The sequence below is a fragment of the Panthera onca genome, chromosome X (genome assembly GCF_046562875.1).
Source record: "Panthera onca isolate mPanOnc1 chromosome X, mPanOnc1 haplotype 2, whole genome shotgun sequence".
NCBI lineage: Eukaryota > Metazoa > Chordata > Mammalia > Carnivora > Felidae > Panthera > Panthera onca.
In genome coordinates, this window is record NC_138357.1 from 117581566 (window position 1) to 117604015 (window position 22450).

Sequence of the window (22450 nt, forward strand, 5' to 3'; positions counted from 1 at the left end):
ATGCAAGGGGAAAAAGATAGTCTCTTCAACAAATGGTTCTAGGGAAACTAGACAGCTACATGCAAAAAATGAAACTGGACCACTTTCTTTCACCATACACAAAAATCAACTCAAAATGGATTATGGACCTAAATGTGAGACCTGAAACCATAAAAATCCTAGAAGACAGCACAGGCAGTAATGTCTCTGACATCAGCTGTAGCAACATTTTTTAGATATATCTCCATGAGGCAGGGGAAACAAAAGCAAAATAAACTATTGGGACTACGTAAAAATAAAAATTTCTGTACAGCAAAGGAAATGATCAACAGAAGTAAATGGCAATCTACAGAATGGGAGAAGATATTTGCAAATGATATCTTTTTTTGAGAGAGAGAGAGAGCATGTGTGAGTGAGGGGAGGGACAGGGGAGAGAGAGAGGGAGGGAGGGAGAGAGAATCTTAAGCAGGCTCCACACTCAGTGTAGAACTTGATGCGGGGTTTGATCCCATGACTCTGGGATCATGCCTGAGCCAAAACCAAGAGTTGGCCACTTAACTGACTGAGCCACCCAGGTGCCCCTGCAAATGATATATCTGATAAAGGGTCATTATCTAAAATATATACAGAAATTCTACAACTCAACACCCAAAACCCAAAAAATCCGATTTAAAAATGGGCAGAAGACATTTCACCAAAAAAGACATCCAGGTGGCCAACAGACACATGAAAAGATGCTCAACATCATTCATCATCAGGAAAATGCAAACCAACACCACAATGGCTGTATCACCTCACACCTGACAGGATAGCTAAAATTAAAAAAAATACAGGAAACAAGTGTTGGTGAGGGTGTGGAGAAAAAGGAAGTATTGTGCACTGTTGGTGGGAATGCAAACTGGTGTAGCCACTGTGGAAGACAGTATGGAGGATCCTCAAAAAATTACAAATAGAATTACCATACGATCCAGTAATGGCACTACTAGGTATTTACCCAAACAATACAAAAACACTAATTGAAAAGATATATACACCCCTATATTTATTGCAGCATTATTTACAATAGCCAAATTACGGAAACAGTCCAATGGTCCACCTATAGGTGAATGGATAAAGAAAAAGTACATGTATACACAATGGAATGTTGCTAAGCCATAAAAAAGAACGAGATCCTTTGCCATTTGCAACAACACAGATGGAGCTAGAGAGTATGATGCTAAATAAAGTAAGTCAGTCAGAGAAAGACAAATACCATATGATTTCACTGATATGTGGAATTTATGAAACAAAACGAAGGAACAAAGATAAAAAGAGACAAACCAAGAAACAGATTCTTAACTGTAGAGAACAAACTGGTGGTTACCAGAGGGGCAGTGTGGGGGGGGGATGGGTAAAGTAGGTGAAGGGGATTAAGAGTACATTTATTATGATGAGCACTGAGTAATGTATAGAATTGCTGAATCTCCGTATTTTACACCTGAAACTAATATAACACTGCATGTTAACTATACTGGAATTAAAATAAAAATTTTTAATGGTAAAAAAAGGTAATTAAGCTTGAAATCTTGAAACTAGATATTTCCTATTTTTTTAAAGACTCCAATAATTTCGTAACAACAAGGAAAAGTTCCAGCAAAGGAGATTTAAAGGAAACTACATGGCCAATCAGTGTTCTTGTGGTGGTTCTGTAAATAATTAGGCCAAATTTTTAAAACTAGACTTACTTTGTAAACAAATATTAAATTTGACTATCTTTGGTAGAAATCAGGGTGATTACAGAAAGGAAAAAGTATGTTTCAATAACACACCTATGTAAATACTAGATTCTAATACTGTCTGTTATAAACAAGGCTAGCTCCTAATTTCTTCTAGTCCCTTCCAATGCTTTGCTGCAACTGTCCAAACTAATGCTTTTGATTTTTGTTCCTCCTTTCTGAATTGGATTCATTTGAGAACTAAAACTGCCCTTTTTCCCCCCGAAGCCCTGCAAAATAAATATAAACCACCTGATGTAAGTTCAGAGAAATCACAACAGCTCATGTGTAGGCAATCTTCATGCCTGCTCTTCTATTGGCCACGCAAAAATCACCACAGACACTCAGAACTACAAACCAGGAAGTTCTGTCACACTGCCACTGCCTGCTCTCACTCTATCTGAAGATGCTTCAAGCTTGACATCTAGAAATCCTCTCCACCAGCTATCCTCAGAACAAAAAAAACTGATGTATATTTTGACCTAATGAATAACCATTGTTTTTCTTTTGTTTCCACAGAAATGCCTGTTGTTTAATACCCAATGACTTGAACCAAAGGCCTAATTTTGAAAACACACCTGCATCATGGTAGAGATGAAATGAACTTAGCTGAATCGACGTACTGTCAGGACTAAGACTGGTTCAATGAGATGGAACAATTTGCCAGCTCAACTTTTAATGTGTAGAAACTTCAGGCAAGTTTCAGAGGAACGAACTGTAGGGGCCACGTGTAGGCTGCCCCAAGATAGGCCACTTTGGCATGAATGCTATTTTGTGTTAAAAGCAAATAACCCCAGCAGATTCAGGAAAAGCTCTGTACCTCTCCCTCAACTGCTTGCTTATACCAGGAAGAGAGCTACTAATAAAGAGTCCTCTTTACTTAAGAGACTGATCTTAATAGGGCAACCTTTGTTTTCCAAACATCTCTTCACACCTTCCTGCTAATGGTCTTCCTCCCCTTTGTCCTCAGACCCCTACCCCTCTCTGTAGCTCATACAAGCCTCATGTTGCCTCACTATACTTGGAATTTTCATGTCTGTGGATTTCCCTTATGTATGCTATTAAATTTGATCTTCCTTTAATCTGTCTAATGTCAATTCGATTCTCAGTCCGGCTAGCAGGAACTGGGTAAAAGAAATGCTTCCCCCTTAACAGTTCATATGATCACATCTACCCATTTCTCATTTCTTAAAATCCTACAGGCTCTCAAGATCACTTCGAGCCCCTTCCCAGACAACCCCACACTGCATTAAGCATCCCTTGATATCTATTCTCTGTACCTGCACTACGTAATAAGGTAACCACTCACCTTGCGTGACTGTTCAAATTGAGATGTGCTATAAATGTAAAACAGCGAGGGACCTTAAAGACTTAGCACAAAGCAATGTAAAATATTTCATTTAGAATTTTTATACTCATCTCATGTTAAAATGAGAATATTTTGGATATGCTAGGTTAAATATTCTTCCTCCCCAACAAATATATTGGCAAAAATATTTTTAACTATATACTATATATATATTTTAAGTTTATTTGTTTATTTGTTTTGAGAGAGAGAGAGAGAGAGGGAGAAAGAGTACAAGTTGGGGAGGGGTAGAGAGAAAGGGAAAGAGAGAATCCCAATGCGGGGCTCAATCTCAAGAAAGTGAGATCATGACCTGAGCTGAAATCAAGAGTCAGACACTTAACCAACTGAGCCACCCAGGTGCCCCTTTATATACTATATTTTGCCTATGTTTTTACTATTTTAGAATGAATTTTCCCATTTTATTGAGATGTAATTGACATTATTTGTTCTTTTTAAAGATGTAGTTTTAGAAAATACAGAATTGCCTATATGGCTCTCATATTGGTGGTTCACATTATTCATCTACTGGACATTGTTATTCTAGGCCCTCATTGTTTTTTTCTCATTCGCCTTGCCCTGTTACCATCCTTTTTCTTGAGCTGTACAATTTTCTCATGTGATTGAAGACCATCCTAGTAGGCCCGAGGGCTTAGCACAGTGATAGGATACACAGGGACAGCCCCCTCCCATGTGATATTGTTAGGGATGATCACAGAATCATAAATTGTCTTCTCAGAGCATGAGGGCTGTAAAAGGCACTTTGATGTTGAGCCCAGGTAACAGCAGCATACACATGCAGTCAACAACACAGAAGACTAAAGGCCACAGTTCCTGGGGGTCAGTTCAGGGCTGTTTGTTAGCTCCTTGTTGCTGCTGATACCCCTGAAGCTATTAATACAATTCCAAGGGGCTCTTAATCAGCCTATTGTTTCTCAAGGTTATTTGAATGTTAATGAAAAACTCTATCTGGGGCATCCTGAATCTGTATTATTTAGGGGTTATTAGAGTTATTTGTGAACACATTGCAAAACAAACTTTTTGCTACTATTGTCCTCTAGGATTTTTATCCTTCAAAATTAACTGGAGAAATAACAGAACAACTTTCTAACACAGTTCAACTATAATACAGACCAGTCCTGTCCAACAGAACTTTCTCTGATGATGGAAATTTCCATTGTGGTAAGTGCTAGCAACATGTGGCCATAACATTTTAATACATTTATATTTACATGAAAATACACACATAGGGTTAGTGGCTAGATTTTATACAGGGCAGAGAGTGGGGCACAGAGAAAGTGGGCTCTGTGCTGACAGCAGAGAGCCTGATGTGGGGCTTGAACTCACGAACCATGAGATCATGACCTGAGCCAAAGTTGGACGCTTAACTGACTGAGCCACTCAGGTGCCCCTATACAGTGCCATTCTATTCCATGTTGTCCTAAAATAATATTTCTCTTCCATCTAAACATAGAGATCATGAAAAATAAGAATCAATTAAATAATAACAAATAAAAATATGTACTATTTCAATTCTAGATGATATTCTTTATATTTAATTAAGAATTAAAATTATTAAATTTATGTCATTTTGGTCTCAGATCACATGTTTAATTTTTTAGGACTTTATTTATTCATTAATTTAAGGTACAGTGATTTCCCATTTACCCCTGCCCCCACACATGCAGCATCCCCCATTATGACCAACCCCCACCAGAGTGGTACATTTGTTATAATTCATGAACCTACACTGATACATGATAACACCCAAAGCCCATACGTTACATTGTAGTTCACTCTCGATGTTATATATTCCTTGGGTTTGGACAAATGTATACTGATCTGTATCCATCAAAATATACACAGTATTTTCACTACCCTAAAAAAATCCTCTGCTCCACCTATCCATCCCTCCCTATACTCTAACATATGGCAACTACTGATCTTTTTACTGCCTGCATAGTTTTGCCTTTTCTAGAATGCCATACAGTTGGAATCACACAGTTTGTAGCCTTTTCAGATTGGCTTCTTTCACTTAGTCATATGCATTTAAGGTTCCTACATTTCTCTTCCTGGTTTCATAGCTCATTTCTTTTCAGTGAGGATATAAAATTCCATTGTCTGGATACACCATAGATAAGGCATCCATTCAAGTACTGCAGGACCTCTTGGCTGCTTCCAAGTTTTGGCAATTATGAATGAAGCTGCTGTAAATATCCATGTGTAGGTTTTTGTGTAGACATGAGTTTAAAACAATGCTGGGTAAATACCAAGGTACATGATTGCTGAATTGTATGGCAAGGCTATATTTCGTTCTGAAAGAAACTGCCAAATTATCTTGCAGGGTGGCTGTACCATTTTCACCAGCAATGAGTAAGAGTTTGTGTTGCCCCACACCCTCATACCCACTCGGTATGCTCAGTGTTCTGGAATTTGGCCACTGTAATAGGTGTTTGGTGATATCTCATTATTGTGTTAGTTTGTATTTCCCTGATCACAGATCACATAGTGGGGCATCTTTTTATGTTCTTATTTGCCATCTATAGATCTTCTTTGGTGAGGTGTCTGTTAAGTAAGGTCTTTGATCCGTTTTTAGTTAGACTTCTTTATTGTTGACTGTTGGGCTTCATTTTCTGATCTACTCTAACACTGAATGTTTTATGTGACAATTAACATAAATTTCAGTAAAAGATATACTAAGTGAATTTGATTTTATTTTCATCTTGGGTAACAGGGGCAGGCTTTTAGCTTTATTTTATCAGACTACAAATCCTCAAATTAGGACTGTCAACACTGTCTGCTACTTGAGATAACAGTGAACAGTGATCTGAGTCGACAGCCAATGATTCCCTGGGAGGTGAGAAGCGGGGACTGAAGGTGAATCCCAGAGCACAAGGCCCTAGTGAAATGCTGCTTCCTGAATTTGCCATATCCTCCTACTTCATTTACTCCTCATTCCGCTTACCCCAATCTTTTTTTTTTTAATTTTTTTTCTTAATGTTTTTATTTTATTTTTGAGACAGAGAGAGACAGAGCACGAGCAGGGAAGGGGCAGAGAGAGAGGGAGACACAGAATTGGAAGCAGGCTCCAGGCTCTGAGCCATCAGCACAGAGCCCGACGCCGGGCTTGAACTCACAGACTGTGAGATCATGACCTGAGCCGAAGTCGGACGCTCAACCGACTGAGCCACCCAGGTGCCACCCGCTTAACCCAATCTTAAAAATGGTCACAAAAACATCTGACGGGGGCACTGTGCCTATGACGATAAGGACAGTGATGATGATAATCGTAGTACTAGGAGTAGGAGTACTTGCCAACACAGTCTTCACTGTACAGCGGCCACTAGCTACGGGCTTTGCAGGTTATCTTTTCTAGCCCTCAACGATCTTGGGTCATTCTTGGTCACACAAGTACACAACGGGGCCTTCTGCCGTCGTATTAAGCTGCCAGTGGCTCAGAGCAGCAGAAATTACAATATTCTCCCCAGTGAAAACAGGAGGGGCAGAGCAATATGCCAAAAGCAAAACCAAATCATGACTGTTGCCTGTTTCTCTTAGTAAGTTAAAAACAAGAACATCTGATGTGAAAAATTAATCAAGGAAAGCCCACACCTCCCCAAGCCACCGCGTTTTGTTTGTCGGCACTAAAAGAAGCAAGACATATGTATGTTGGACTTTAGACCTTTATCTTTCAACTCTCTGTTTAAAAAAAAAAAAAGTAAAACTTTGGTAGTTACATAAATATGACTCTTTTTTTCCATTTGAAGCCTCAGACCACAAAATGCCAGTGTTGAGAATAAGCCAGTCCCAGTAGGATGTGGGTCTGCTGGTAGGAAGCCACACCCAGCAACCAGAAATTTATTATGACTCTGACCAATTCATTTTAATGAGAACATTGTCAATGTTAGAGGAAACAAAGTAAATTCATAATAAAAATGCATTTGTGAAGAAGTTTCAAGTCCTTGGATTTAGCTAGATTAGTACTACTGATATAAAAACATTCCTTTCTTACCTTCTTTTTTTAGTATGTGCTTATGATGTCAAAAGAGAGAAAACCCAGAGAGAAAAAGCAGAGAAACCCAGACCTAGAAGGAAACGAACATTTGAAAACCCTGCGTCAATTCCTTTAAGATAATAGAAAATATGAAAAATTCCTCTTTCACAATATGCTTAGGCATTTTACCTCTCCACAAATTCAAACTCACCTCTCCACAAAAACATGCATTCTTATTCTCTCCTCTCGTCCCACTGATTTTTAACCAGCGCAATTCTGTCTCCCGCGGAGCTCATTTAGTAACGTCTGCTGACATTTGTGGTTGTTCTAACTGGGTGAGGGTGCAACTGTCATCTCTGTGGATGACCACTGTGGATACAGGGCAGGGATGCAGCTAATCACCCTACAGTGCACGCTTCACGTGCAACATCACAGAGTGGCCCATCCCCCCAGTCAGTAGTGCCTCGGTGGACAATCCCTGCACCACAGGGATGTGCCAGGTAGCTGGTGTCTCAGGAGAAGAACGGGATGCGGGAGGTGGCAGGAGAGACCATCTGCCGCCTCCCTTGATGCTGCACTGACAGCAGAGCACACGCTGGCAAGCTGCTCGGCTGGAATTAACTCTGCAGTTTGTGACTCGGGAAAGAACATTCCAGAGCGCGAAGCCACTGACCTGCTGGCAAACGTGAATACGCAACTTGCAGAACGTTAAGATTCACGGGGAGAATTCGCCGTCTGTGGATCCACGTTAGTAAGAAGACCACTGCTAACCACAACAGCACAGAACGGGTTCCAGAGTACCGGAAACTGGGACATCTCCCTTGTCCTATTTCGGCACGACATCCTTTGAACATGTTAGAATCGGTCAAGGAAAGGACTTTCTGAACCTTATGACGGTTTTGCAATACACGTGTATCAAATCATCACGCTGCACAACTTCGACTTACACAATGTTATGTGGCAACTACATCTCAATGAACCCGGGGGAGAAGAATTTTCCACATTTATCTGAGAAGACAAGTAGAGAAACAAGTAGCTGTTCCCACGGTTCTTAGGGCACAGAATCCCACTCTGGAATGCCACTGACAGCACGTGGATAAACAGGACACACGTGATTGCTACGAAACCAGCCTTTCGCTCTCTCGAAGGCAGCGGGGTACTCACAAGCTCGGTTCCGGGTTTTGTACGTGCAGGTGTAGAGGCTGCAGGGCCTCGCCGGCACGGAGCTGGGGATCTGGAATCTTCTCCACGGTGACCTGCATGGAGAGGCTTGCAGAATGGCCCTGAGCATACTCATCACCACCATGTTTAGCTTGAAATGTTGATCAGGCCCGAAATAACGTGCAGGAACCTAATAACCTAGAGGGAGGAGGACAGAGAAGGCGAAGCTGTAAACAACCGAGGGTGACCATCGAGCGGAAGCTCTGAGTAGGGCAACAACATTAGGACTCTGAGCACACATGGTGGGGCGGGGGTGGGGAGGGGCGGAGGGGGAATGAGTCAAGAGTTAATCCACTCCTCTTCCTGAAACTCACCTGCCACTCCAGCAGGAAAGATCCTTTGCTGTCAAGTCTCCTTCCCACTTCTGCCTGCACACCAGCCACAAGGGCTCCGGTTCTTCCCACTCCCCATGCTCCCTCCGGCCTCAGGGCTTGTACGGATGCTCCTCCTTCCCTGGACCACTCTCCCTCCATCCCCGCCTGGTTCTTCCCCCCCACCCCCCTCCAGGTGTTCCACTCCAGCATCACTTCCTAGAAGCCTCCCCTGACCGGCACTCACCAGGTGAGCCCAGCACCCTCGTCTCCCTCACGGTGCTCCTTGCAGTTGAACACCTGATCAGGAATGTACTTTATGACGCCACCTTCCTGGAAGCCGAGCTCCATGGTGGTAGGGACCGTGTCTGTCTCTCCCGTAGCTGTATGTCTTACTGTCTGGCACCTGATGGCCACTCAGTGACCTGGGCACACTTCCTTGGCGATAGAGAAGATGTTGATCTTAACTAATTTCAAGAACCACAAACTGTGAAGTGATGCCAGAATGTTCTAAGACAGTATGAAGGGTTTTTCCTTTTCCTAGATGCCACCGTCACCCATTTGTGGGGCTATTTATACTTCTGAAACACTTTGGAATGCTTGCCATTTAAGGGTAGGGCCCCAATCCCTACCTGTAAGATCTGAAGGACCCCCAAAGTTCTGTACGATCTGAAGGAGGACCATAGCTAAATATGAGTCTAAGCTGGTCTCACAGGGATGGAAGTTCTGCCAGTAAACGTTTGTATTTCAACATTTATCATCATTTCCTTTGTTCCAGGCACCATGTTGGGTGCCGGGATGCAAAGCTGAACAAGGCACGAACTCTACCTTCCAGGTGTGCCATTAATTTCTCCTGCTCAGGGCCTCTTGAAATGCACATCATACGGGAAGGGAAACCATGACTCCTCAGATTCTGCCTTCAGCCTATTAGAGGCCTCTCAATTGTCCGGCAATGGTGGGGGAAGGAGAGGTGCCCAAAGGTATAAAAAGAGAAATAATGATCCCTAGCAATGCTGAGCAAAGAGGCAAATGTTCTCATTTCACCCTTTCCTCTCTTTGTGTACTTCACGAAGTACACTGGTTTTAACTGACGGTAAACTAGCTCTTCTCCCCTGTGCTGCTGCCCTTAACCTTGTTAGATCTGAGCTAGAGGAGAGGTCTACATCTAAGGGAAAGGAGAGAAAAAAAAATCACACCTGAAGTGTGTCCAGTAAAAACAGGAAGGAGAGTTACTTCCTGTTACTACCTGAAAGGAACCAGTGAGGGCTCCAGGCAGAACCCTTCATGACCATCAACGAGCCATGTGTCTGGCCAAGTACTGTAAAGTGACCTGTGGCAAGCAGCCAGCCTTGAAACCTGGTGCCATGTACCCTGTTGTATACATCACTTTGCCAGTGAACACACTGAACACAGGAAACAAAGATGCATGGTCGCTGCATTAAAGGGGACTGGTAGAAAGTTGTGAATCCCATGGAGGCTCCTCGCCTGCAGGCCTAACTCCTTACCTGCGGTCTTTAGATCAGCAACAACTAAACTATGTTTGCATTGCCAACAGGTATCAGAAATTCTCAAACCAACATAAAATCACTTTTGTTTAGTTTTATGTGTGTGTGCGCGTATACATACGCATACACATTTTGGGGTGATATGTCAATATGTACCTTCTTTAAGCTATGCAGATTTCAAATATAGATTGGTAATAAACTTTCAAGATATTATCAGGTTTTTTTAATGTTTATTTATTCAAGAGAGAGAGAGCATGCGTGCACAAACACACGAGCAGGGGAGGGGCAGAGAGAGAGAGAGAAAAAATCCCAAGTAGGTTCCGTGCTCAGCACAGAGCCCAACACGGGGCTTGATCCCATGACCCTGGGATCATGACCTGAGCCAAAATTAGGAGTCGGATGCTCAACTGACAGAGCCACACAGGCTGCTTCTCAAGATATTATCTTGATAGTGCCTTGTGCCAAATAAAAGTACCTCATTTTCAAATCCCTCCATTCACTGAATTAACTCATCAGGTGTATGAAATAATAGACCATTGGCTACCTCCTTTCAGAATCTATTTCTTTTTTGTCCTTAATTTTTTCTATTGGCAAACTTCAAATTCGTACAAACAGTGGAAATACTATAATAAAACCACCTCTATACCCAATACTTTATTCCAACAATCATCTGCTGGTGGCCAAGCATGTTTTATTTCTACCCTCCCTTCTACTTCCCCTCTCTGTATTACTTTGAAGCAAATGGTTGACATCTTAGAAACTTATCCATGATTGTTTTCCATAGGAAAATATCTCCAAATTTATAGTTTCTTCTCCACAAAAATCATCTGTAGAAAATACCCTCTGGTGTTGTTTATGGACAGAATATGAAAATAATCAATTTTCCAAAATTAAAAACATTGCAAAAAAGCCCAGTAACCTGATATTTTCTCAGTACCTGCCTATCCCTTCATGTAAACATTTCACCTCTCTCTTGATATCTCCACCCTAATCTTGGATGAGAGTCATATCAAGACCTTTATGCTTTTTTCTAACTTGTAAGACTATGTGCAGCACGAAACTGTATAATTTATAACTGCAGATCAGCAGAGTAAAAGGATTATATGAACTGAAATATGTAAGAATAAGGCTTAATGTACACACTTCATCTTATGCAAGAAAGAATCTAGAACCAGAGAAGAAGGAGAAACATTTGTTCAGTAATGCTATACATGACGTTGACTCTTTCTGTGACTTCAAATGGTCTAAGGGCTGAAAAAGCTCTCAGAAAAGCTGGTAAGTGTTGTATAAATGAAAGTTCTTATTATTCAAATCGAGTTTGCTAAAATGCTACTGATGCTATAAATGCAAACACTAAGAAAATAGAAAGCAGTTTGGGACAATTTTTAATTTCATGTTTTTTGTTTTCTTTTTGAGACAATGCCATTAAACAATTCCAACTACAGAAGGTTCTTTCTGATAAAATCAATTTGACAGTAACATTTTTTTCTTTTTTCTTCAATGTTTACTTATTTTTGATATATAGAGAGACAGGGAGAGAGGGAGAGAGAGAGAGAACGAGCAGGGGAGGGACAGAGAGAGAGGGAGACACAGAATCCAAAGCAGGATCCAGGCTCTGAGCTGTCAGCACAGAGCCCAAAGTGGGGCACGGACTCATGAACCGTGAGATCATGACCTGAGCCAAAGTTGGATGCTTACCTGACTGAGCCACCCAGGCACCCCAACAATAAAATAAAATTTTAAAAATTGCTAAGAGGTATGGGGAAATCTTGCCTGAATTCTGTGCTTCTTTTCATTGATTTCCGTTCCTGACTTGAAGCAATAATGAGTGATTATCTCATGCAAAGCACCGGGCTGGGTGAAGACGAAAAAGTCATGTTTTCTCCCCATTCCCACAAACTTACAATCTATAAAAAAATATTAAACATGTAACTTTTCTGTTTTTTTTAGTTACCTTTTTATATTACGGAAAAATGTACATAATATGTACCATTTTAACCTTTTTTAAGTGTACAATTCAGTGGCATGAAATATCACATTCACAACGTTGTGTAACCATCACCAGTATCTATACCCCAAGCTTTCATCATTCCCGGCATAAACTGTATCCCTGTTAAACAATAACTCCCCAGTCCTCCCCAGCACCCCCCCCCCCCAGCACCCCCTGGTCTACTTTCTGCCTCTATGTATTTGCCTATTCCAGATAATTCATGTAAGTGGACTCATACAACATTTTCCCTCTGTGCCTGTCTTATTTCACTTAGTATAATTAAACAAATACTTCCTAATCAAAGCCAGATGTGATGGCAGCTCTGACTTAATTCAATGAGAACACAGAGGGCAGAGGCTCTAAATTTTAGCAGGGGACAGCATCTGGACCATGTGTCACAGGAGAGAGACAATTTGAACAGGAGAGGCAAAGCTAGAGAGATAGGGGTAATGTCAGGGATGATGAGGACATTTGGGGAGGCAGGAGTGTTTAGTAGTCAAGGCTGGAGAGGACAAATGAGGTTGAAATGGGCAGAACCTTGGGCTTATTCAATAATCAATCCCAGTGTCAGAGAGAGGTCGGCAAACATATCGAAAAGGACTCCTTTCTTGCTTAACAATCTAAATGGAAAAGGAGACTTAGTAATTCCCAGGAACCCAATGATAAGTTCAACATATAGTCAAAAGAAGGGACATGCTGGTTGTCCTTCAAAGGGAAAGTTGTGATAAGACATAGCCAAGTGCGTGTCTGACTGCCAGGGGAGTTGTACAGACAAGTGGGTACTCACTTGGCCCTGCATAAGAGGCTTTGTGGGGATCTGAAGCATGTGAGCGTGGTGCCCAGTGAAGTCTGGGTGAATGATCCTTGGTCTAGCTCCACAGAGAGCCATCAGGAAAGTACCATGGCATGGCCAGGGCTGTGTTCATTCCTTGGGCGACTGCCCTGCTTTCTGCAGTCATGCTGTCTGTGCACGACACTGAGGCTGGTGGCTGATGACACCCGGCCCAGAGGAAGTATTTCCTGCCCGCTTCTGGACTCGCTCTCTAGGGGTAAGGAGTACACAAAGTTCCAGCGAGCCCGCTGGTACCCTCAGCTCTTGGTCATCTTCTTTCACAAAGCCCATCAAGCTGTGGGCTGTGCGCAGGGTCTAGAAACCTGAACCATTTCTCTGTCTTCTAAGAATGCTGCTGACCTCACTGCAGTGAACATAGTCTCTGAGGATTATTTTTTTTGTGTTTTTAGACCAAAAAATCCCGTTTTGTTACAAAGCCAAGTATATCTGAATTTCCCATTATCCCAAGTCTGTTATGAATATTTGTTAAGGTGCTGGCCAAGCAGATGCCCAGGTGACGCAGCTGAAGGTGAAGCTGGATGGGACTGGAGATTAACTTGAAGAATATGAATTTCCAGGAGGCTGGAAGACTCTCAGGTATTATTCCACACATACAGGATGGTTTCTGAGGACTCCGTGCGCACAGCACAGGATGGATGGGAGTGGGCAGAACGGACGCGGGAAGGTCCGTGACAAGGAGATTCCTCCAACCATCCTTCCTTCAATCCATCACTCTTTCATCCTTTCATTCATCAGGACGTCAATCAAGTAGCTACCAAATGCCAGACACTGGTCTCGGATCACCGAGGAAATAAAACAAAGTCCCTATCCTGGTGGAAATTACATTCTGGTCGGGGAGACAGATAATAAACAGCAACGTAACACATAAGTCAGTTGCACGGACAATTAAAATAAATTCAGTGAAAAGTAGAGCAGGATGAGGTGACTCTGGAGTGCCACTGGGAAAGGAGTGTTGCTTTTGAAATAAATCGCTTGAAGGAGGCCTTACTGAGGTGAAGTTTGAGCAAAAAGTTGAAGGAAATGAAGGAATTAGTTCTGGGGCTATCGGGGGAAGGGTATTCCAGGAAGACGGAATTGCCTATGCAGAGATCCTGAGGCGGGAGCATGGCTGGCACATACAAGGGATAGTAAGGAGCCCAACACGGCAGGAGCAGAGTGTACTAGCAGGACGGTAGTAGGAGATAAGGTGGAGAGATCATGAATGCCAGATCAAGTAGATTTCTAGGCCACTGTAAAGGTTCTGTCTCTAATTCAGCATTTCTCACCCTTGACATTGTTGACATTTGACCAGATAACTCTGTTTTGGGGCTGTCCCATACATCGTACGATGGTTAGCAGCATCCCTGGCCTCTACCCGTTAGATGCCGATGACACACTCCCTCCATTACGACCACCAAAAATGTGTCCTGACACCGCTGATGTTCCTTGGAGAAGGGGAATCACCCCTGAGTGGAAACCCCCGCTCTAAGTGAAATGGGGGACACAATGGAGTTTTGGGAGCAGAGAAAGGACACAACCTGATCTGCATCTTTAAAAGATCATTCAGGGTGCCTACTGGAAATCAACTGGGATGGGAGGCAGGAAAGAAGCAGGGAGATCACTCAGAATAATCCAGGGGCTGGAACGAAGGATGTCGTAGTGGAGGTGGTGAGAAGCAGTTGGGTGTTGGCTGTATCCTGGAGAGACAGCCCGTAAGATTCTCCACCTAATCAGCTAGAAGGACGGAGTTGCCAGGAACCGAGATGAGCACCACAGTGTGCAGAACAGGTTTCGGGTGGGACAGGAGCAGCTCAGATTTGGGCACTTGAGTTTGAAATGAAATTCCAGGAATCCAAGTGACAGAATATGAAGCACTGACGGGAGAGTGACAGTAGCGATGAACCAAGGTACTCTGTATGCAAGAGATTGCCATTTGGGTAAAAAAACCTAGGATCCGGCACTCAACTGGAAGAGAGAAGAGGGAAGAAGTTGAAGAAGGCCCCATGATTTTATGGAGGGATGACGCTGATGGTAGAAGGAGGATGAGTCCCTGGAGAGAGAAATAAGCCGGCTCAAGGAGCAGGTGGGAAGGGAAAGAGGTCATTCTTCCCGTGAATCTTACGGAGTTGAGGTCCAAGGGGACAGCGGGAGGAAAAGTCTAGGAGAGAGTCAGTGCAGCTCTGGTGCTCAGGAGAGGTCCTGAGGTCAGAGAGAGAAGAAAATTCCCTTCCCTCCCCCAGGAGTAACAGGTGTATAGAGGGAGACTGAGACAAAGTGCAGTGAGGAAGCCAAGAGACAGAAGGAAGAGTCAAAGGCAATCAAGGAAGGAACAGAGCATGGAAGGTCAGGGGTGAGGAGGGTTCCAGGAAAATTCAAATAAACAGAAACTCAACTTAGCTAATGCTGGGCTACAATACCTGTAGCAATACGTGAGGTTATTTATGCCAAAGCCTAAAGATAATCCCCTCTGTTATATTAAAATTATAATTTATTGATAGTTAAATTTACCTGTTGATCTCATAAAACCGTAACTTGTAAAAACCATAAATAATGTCTATCAAACATTATATATAACAATGAACTACTAGTATACATTACTAGATTTCACAGAAAATCCATCCTTACTTAAGTTTGTCCTTAAAGATGGGACAGTAGCTTGAATGGGCCCCAGGAGCGCTACATTTTTTTCACTATATGCCTTTACTATCACTAATTATTTATGTACGTCCTTAACTTTTACTAACATGTCCTTTATCTGATGTTTTGCAGACTTAGAAATGTATGAAAAAAAGATTCTAAAAGCTTTTAAAGAATCATTAATAAATTATGTATTTATTAAATGATAGGGAGAGTTGATCCTTGAACAACACAGCTCCATTTGTATGTGGGTTTTTTTTTTTTATTTTTTTAACATTTATTTACTTTTGAGACAGAGAGAGAGCATGAATGGGGGGAGGGTCAGAAAGAGAGGGAGACACAGAACCGGAAGCAGGCTCCAGGCTCCGAGCTGTCAGCACAGAGCCCAACGCGGGGCCCGAACTAGTGAACCACGAGATCATGACCTGAGCCGAAGTCGGACACTCAACCGACTGAGCCACCGAGGCGCCCCTGTGGGTTTCTTTTCAACAAATACAGTACAGTAGGGTAAATGTATTTTCTCTTCCCTATGATTCTCTTAATATTCTTTTCTCTAGCTTACTTTAAAGTTTATTTATTTATTTTGAGAGAGAGAGAGAGAGCGAGCAGGGGAGGGGCAGAGAAAGGGAGAAAGAGGATCCCAAGTAGGCTCCGGGTTGGCAGCACAGAGCCTGACATAGGGCTTGAACTCATGAACCGTGAGATCATGACCTGAGCCAAAACCAAGAATCGGAGGCTCAACTGACTGCCTAGCTTCCTTTATTGTAATATAGTATATAATACATATAATACACAAAATATGTGTTAATTGGCTATATTATTGGTAAGGTTTTTGATCAACACTAGGCTATTAGTAGTTATGTTTTAGGGGGAGTCAAAAGTTATAGATGGATTTTCGACTGGGCAGGGGGTTGGTGTCCCCTAATCCCTGTGCTGTTCAAGGGTCAGCTGTAGTTTGAACTCTGCCTGATTAAGCCATTTATATGTATGCAAAACAGAAAAAAAAAGTACTGACTAAAGGTTACAATTACATTGAAGAAAATTCCTTAATTTTCATCAGACTGACTCTCCATTTTCTCACCTCCTGAGTTCCAAAGGAAGCCAGTCTTTTGCAATATGCCCTGAAATGTAAATAAAAGGTTAAGCTGTCACGTCTTGATGAGAAAACGGAGCTTCTTCCTCTCACCCACTTCTTCCCCAAGATCGTGATCCCAATCTGGGGTGGCCAAAGGTTTCAAAATACATTTCTAGTAACTGTTTTGTGTGCCACAACCAAGCTCCCCTGTGGTGCCGATGAGATGGAATTTTCTTCCTCCCATCAGATTTCCAAAATATTCAAGTTCTCTCATTCACTCACAATTCACATTCTTTATCGAGTCCCAACTGTGAGTGGTCACAACCTTTCGCCTGGCTCCAGGGAGAACAGGGCCGGTGTGTACAGGCACAGAGAACCATGCCCTTGATGATCTTGGCCTTCTGGTGAATTTCAGTCCTGGTTCTGACATAAAAATTATCTGAGAAAGGCCCTAGATAGCTGAAAGGTTTTCCATATTCCAACATATTCTGAGGGATGTGCAGGCAGATAAGGGGTAGGGGCTGAGGAGCTTCCCTCACCCGAAAATCTGGCTACTCCTTTCCTTATTCCAGCAAGGCTTTTAATAGCAGAGAGGAGGTGGCCACATTATCTGTAAAGGACTAAGAAGGAGAAGCAGAAAGCAATATAGTCTGTAGTATTCAGACGCTGGGAGAGAACAAGTTCGAACCAAATTCAGGTGTACACATTAACTTCTTGTATTTCTCAAATTTTCCCAGGGAAAATACAGGGGACGGGAGGGTGCTTACATTAATATTAAAGAGTTGCCACCAGCCTTAAGGTAGCAGCGTTTAGCAGTGAATGCCACAAAGACTCATAACTATCAAAAATGTACTTAGGCGTTTTTCCTTCAGTTCTGGGGCGGGGCACAAAACAAAAAGGCCAGAAGTAACTGCGGAATGGAGAAGGCTCAGATTCGTCCACGTGACACAGCTGTGATGCTGAGTCCCTGCCTTGGGGGTGGCTGGGACTCCGTCCACAGACCTTGGTATAGTCGGGGGTGGGGGGAATACAATCCAGACCCAAGTTAGTCCCAGTTTGCCGCGCCTTGGTTTCCGGAACTGCAATCTGAGATTTTGTAGCCCTTACCCCTGTCTACACCTATTTCACAGCAGGTTGGACTTGAGTTAATTCACATCCAACCACCCCTGGCAGCGCTCTCTCCTAGGGAACTGCCCTCACGCCTCCCCGCCAAATTCCCTCAGACAACTGTTTCCCCGCAAGTGCAATAACCCTAAGGAGGTGCAGCCATCTAGTTGATGAGTCCCATGGTAGAATAGGGCTGCGGGGGTGAAAGAGCGACGCCCCGCGGGGACCCCGGCAATTCTCGCTGGACCAACAGCTGTCCCGAGTCTGAGACCTGGCGTGGTGGGGCGGGGGGTGTGAGGGTCTCAGCCCTCCCCGAGTCGGCGTGTCTCCGCTGTAGCCCCCACTCCAGTCGGCCACCGGCCCTTACCTTAGCGTTTCTCCAGAGCGCGAACCTTGGCGGCTAGCTCTAGTCCCGGGACCTGACGCTAGTGCGGGGGGCCATCATAGCCACGCCCCATCGTCACGCCCCACAGCCTAGGCCACGCCTCTCTCCTTTAGGCCTCTCCCCACAGGGCAGGACCACGCCCCTTCACGTCCTTACGTGCTGCCCTGACCACGCCCCCCGACCGTGCTCTCCGTAGTCCGCGGCCTGGCCTCTCCCGCCCGGTCACAGCCACGCCTCCCCACCCGGGCCACAGCCCTGAGCTCCCCCTGGGCCCAGCCCTCCACCTTGGTTACGCCCCTGCGCTCCGCTCTGGCCCCGCTTGCCCCGCTTGCCCTGAGCCCCTAGCGCTCCCTCCTACCAGGCGGGACTTGATCGTAGGAATTTGAGGTCGCGTGGGCGGCCTCCCCTTGTCTCTAGAGAAACACTCCCGGGTCTGGGAACTGAGCGCTGGCGACATTTTGTCGGGTGCAATCAGACTGCAGGCTTACGAGCCTCGTGTAGAGAGAATGATTTTCTCAGGTTTCTCCCATTTCCAAACATGAAGACTGAGTGCACTGAGAGCACGTGGCTCAGTAGGGAAACGCAAGCATTGGACGAGTCACGCAGCCGTGTCCCTTTCCCGCTATTTTCATGTCCACTTTACCCGAGTTTGTTCAGGCCAGTTTTCACATTTGAACTAGAATTTGAAACTGCCCCTTTCTGCCAGTTTTCACATCCCCTCAACCAGAACTATGGGCCAATGTTTTTTCTAGTCCCTCAGCCAACCTTATGTGCTAGACAGACGAGTGGAGTAAACAGAATTCCTGTATTTCCTGATGCCTCCTCCAGATGACCTTGGCTAGGCACCCAGTGAGCTTCGGCTGTCTACGGCCTGTAGAGAGACACGACCACAATGAGACTGAAACTCTGGTTGCAGCCCTGTGTGCGCTCTGAAATCACTGTGCTAGCCTTACTCTCTCCACTTAAAACTCTGGGTCCACAAGAGAAATGTGAAGGTTATAACCAGCTTTTCTACTCCTGTGCAGAAATCTGATTCATTAATTCAAATCCTATTTTTGGAGTACATGCTCCTGTAACAAAGGAGATGAGCTTCAAGGAGCTTAGAGTCTGAAGTTGTCCCAACTTGGGTCTCAATGTGACAAGAAATGATGAGAAAGAGAAGATGTGGCAAGGGGCTGATAGGTGGAAAAGGATTTGGTAAGCATAAGTCTTCTTGATTTGATTAGTAGGGATATTTTGGGCAGCAAACACAGGAAGCCACTTTTATGGGCCTTAGTACACTTCTTTACACAATAAATTCTCAATAAATCTTCATTGAATATTTATATTTTTCACATGTGTAGAAAGATAACATTCCTCCTTTCCTAGCAGTAAGATTTGCTACATTTATTTCTTCATATGCCAACAATATAATTTTGTGATAGCATATTTAGTTTTTCTTTCCTTCCCACCCTCCATATCATTTCTGGCTTGAAGACAGTGGGACTATACAAAATGTTGCGCTACAAGGAACACAGAGAAAAGAACAAGTTTCAACAGAACAGTTGTATTAAGCTCACCCTGACCCTGAGAACCCTGCCTCATTTATAAAATGTTTCAACTGTCAGTCATTTTTGCCTGGAAAATGAACTCACAGAATATGGTCCAAATACAGCCTGTATAAATCACTGAGTTGATTTTTATAATGACTTCTGCCTTACCTTCTTCCATGGACAATTTGAGGCGGCTTACTAAAATATTGACATTACTGGATAAAACAAATAGCTTAAGGAGCCAGGGAAAGGGGAACTTGATGTAAAGAGAATAAAGCAGCCAATGATAAGATTAGCATTTAAGTATGCAGGCCACCAGATCCAGAACAGTTGTTAACTTGGGACAAAGATTTGCCCCTAAGCTTTTGAACAGCAATAGAAAAGAGGAAATAGCAATCATTTTAAGGTTTTCCTGTTTTCTTAAGATAAAAATCAACCTTTTGGTGTTTTTGTTTTTTTTTTTAGAAACACAGTTTTTCTTGCATTTTAGTCCTGAGAAAAATCCTGTTTCCTCATATAGATGATGTAGTAAGCTAAGTGGGAAATGGGAGTCGTGAGGAGTTAAACACAGATTCCCTCAATGTAAGCTATTGGCACAATCACAAAGCACAGTGCATTAAATCAATTCTGTGAACCATCAAAATTTTCTGTTCATTCAAGTACACAGGCCCTCCAGGGTAGCATTTTCATAATCTTTCCTAGGATGGCAAATAGGTTTCAACTCATCTGTCAACTTAAAGCTGTTTGTAGTGGCTACCTGAATAACTATGCTGAGTTTTGTGTATTTGTCTAGGCTCAGAAGGAAGAAGTTCTGTGACTGATTAATGTCTGTCCTGGGTCCAGGATGGGTGAATGGCTACATACAAAAAACCTATTTGGTAGCTCTGATTTGTAGAAATAGAGGTCTTTGCATGCAGAGTTTTTGTGTAGTCGCTCCAAATCAACAATTCTCATTATAGGGCTTTTTAAAAAAGTTTTCTTTATTTTGAGAGAGAGACAGACAGAGGGAGACAGAGAGAATCCCTACGCTGTCACCACAGAGCCTGATGCCAGGCTGGAACTCATGAACCATGAGATCATGACCTGAGCCAAAACCAAGAGCTGGACGCTTAACTGACTGAGCCACCTGGGTGCCCTTATAGGGCTTTTTCTAAATATCTAACAGCGGAGTTCAAGTTCCCTCTCTCATTCTGTCCCACCCACACTAGTCTTCCCCTCTTCATTCCTTTTTTTAAAAATGTTCATTTATTTATTTACTTAGAGACAGAGAGTGAGCAGGGAGGGGCAGAGAGCAAGACAGAGAATCTGAAGCAGGCTCTATGTTCTTAGCTCAGAGCTTGACACAGGGCTCGAACTCACAAACCAATCCGTGAGATCATGACCTGGGCCAAAGTCAGATACTTAACTGACTGAGCCACCCAGGCGCCTCTTCCCCTGTTCATTCCTATCTCAGAACATTTCCTTTGCTGTTCCTATTGTTTGGACCACTCTTTGCCGAGATTTACATGACTGGGTTTTTCTCATCATTTAGTTCTCAGTTTAAATGTTGTCTCTTTATTTATTTATTTACCTATCTATCTATTTATTTATTTTGATAGAGTGGGAGAGGAGTAGAGAGCAAGAGCGAGAGTGAGAGCGAGAGCGAGAGAGAGAGAGAGAGAGAGCATCCCAAGCAGGCTCCGCACTATCAGCACAGAGCCCAACTCAGGGCTTGAACTCACAAACCGTGAGATCATGCCCCGAGTTGAAATCAAGAATCACTGCTTAACGGACTTAGCCACCCAGCTGCCCCAAATGTTGTCTCTTTAGAGCTGTCTTTCCTGATGACCATATGTGAAGTTGCATCCAGAGTCTCTCCATCTACACTGGGCATAGGGATCACCTGGAGATCATGTTACAATGCATACTCTGACTTAGTGATTTTGGAGTGTGACCCAAGATTCTGCATTTCAAGCAAGGTCTCAGGAGATGCAAACCTGATGTTCCACAAAAGACACTTTGAGTAGCAGCCCTACTTCTCTATCTCTATCATATTATCTGTTTCATTTTCCTCATGCTGTGTCTTACAACTTGAAATTATTTACTCGTTTGTATTTTGGATTGTTGGTTGGTTGGTTGGTTACTAGAATGTGAATTCCATAAGAGCAGGGACTTTGACTAGTTTGTTCAGCTTTGTATTCCCAGCACTTATCATAGCACCTGACACACCGGCAGGTGCTCTATAAATATTAGTGAATAAGTCATGTTCAAGACTCATCGATTCCTTCATCTCTTCGGTTCCTGCTGACTGAATACCTCAGTAACTGCTCATTTATATACCAGGGAATAGGCTATAAATGAAAAATGGCAGTGCTACCCAAGTACTAGCTCAGGAGTGGCTAGTTACTAGTCCAAGCTGAGATAAGAAACTTGAACTGGAATGTAAATCTGATATGTCATGAAACACAGTATTTAGTTAGGATTACTTTTTTTCATAGCAAGGCTTTCTTGATGACAGAAGCAGTGAGGTGTTTTTCCTTCTGGGACAAGAAACTCTGGGGAGAATGAAAGATTTGGGGCAATAACAGAGAATTGTGGGAGAGGAGAGGAGTTTGGTGAGACAAGGTGTGATGGTTAATTTTATGTGTCAACTTGGTTGGGTCGTAATGTTTCGATACTCTGTCAACACTATTCTGGATGTTTCTATGAAGGTTTTTTTTTTAGGTCCTTTTGGATGAGATTAACATTTGAATTGGTGGACTTTGAGTAAAGCAGATTATTCTCTACAATGTGAGTGAGCCCCA

General features: G+C 43.2%; 1 protein-coding gene across 3 annotated transcripts in view; it reads right to left on the reverse strand.

The window, feature by feature from the left end:
- Positions 1–18230, reverse strand: part of CA5B (carbonic anhydrase 5B) — a 51181-nt gene extending 32951 nt beyond the window's left edge. The window contains exons 1-3 of one of the 3 annotated variants that reach the window (XM_081792959.1): positions 18118–18192; positions 16650–16689; positions 8237–8431 (exon numbers count right to left, since the gene is read on the reverse strand). In XM_081792959.1, coding sequence (XP_081649085.1) covers positions 8237–8378 — 142 coding nt within the window. In that variant the 5' untranslated portion in view covers positions 8379–8431; positions 16650–16689; positions 18118–18192. The other 2 variants (XM_081792958.1, XM_081792957.1) reach the window with 2 other exon arrangements.
- Between the last annotated feature and the right edge of the window lie 4220 nt (positions 18231–22450).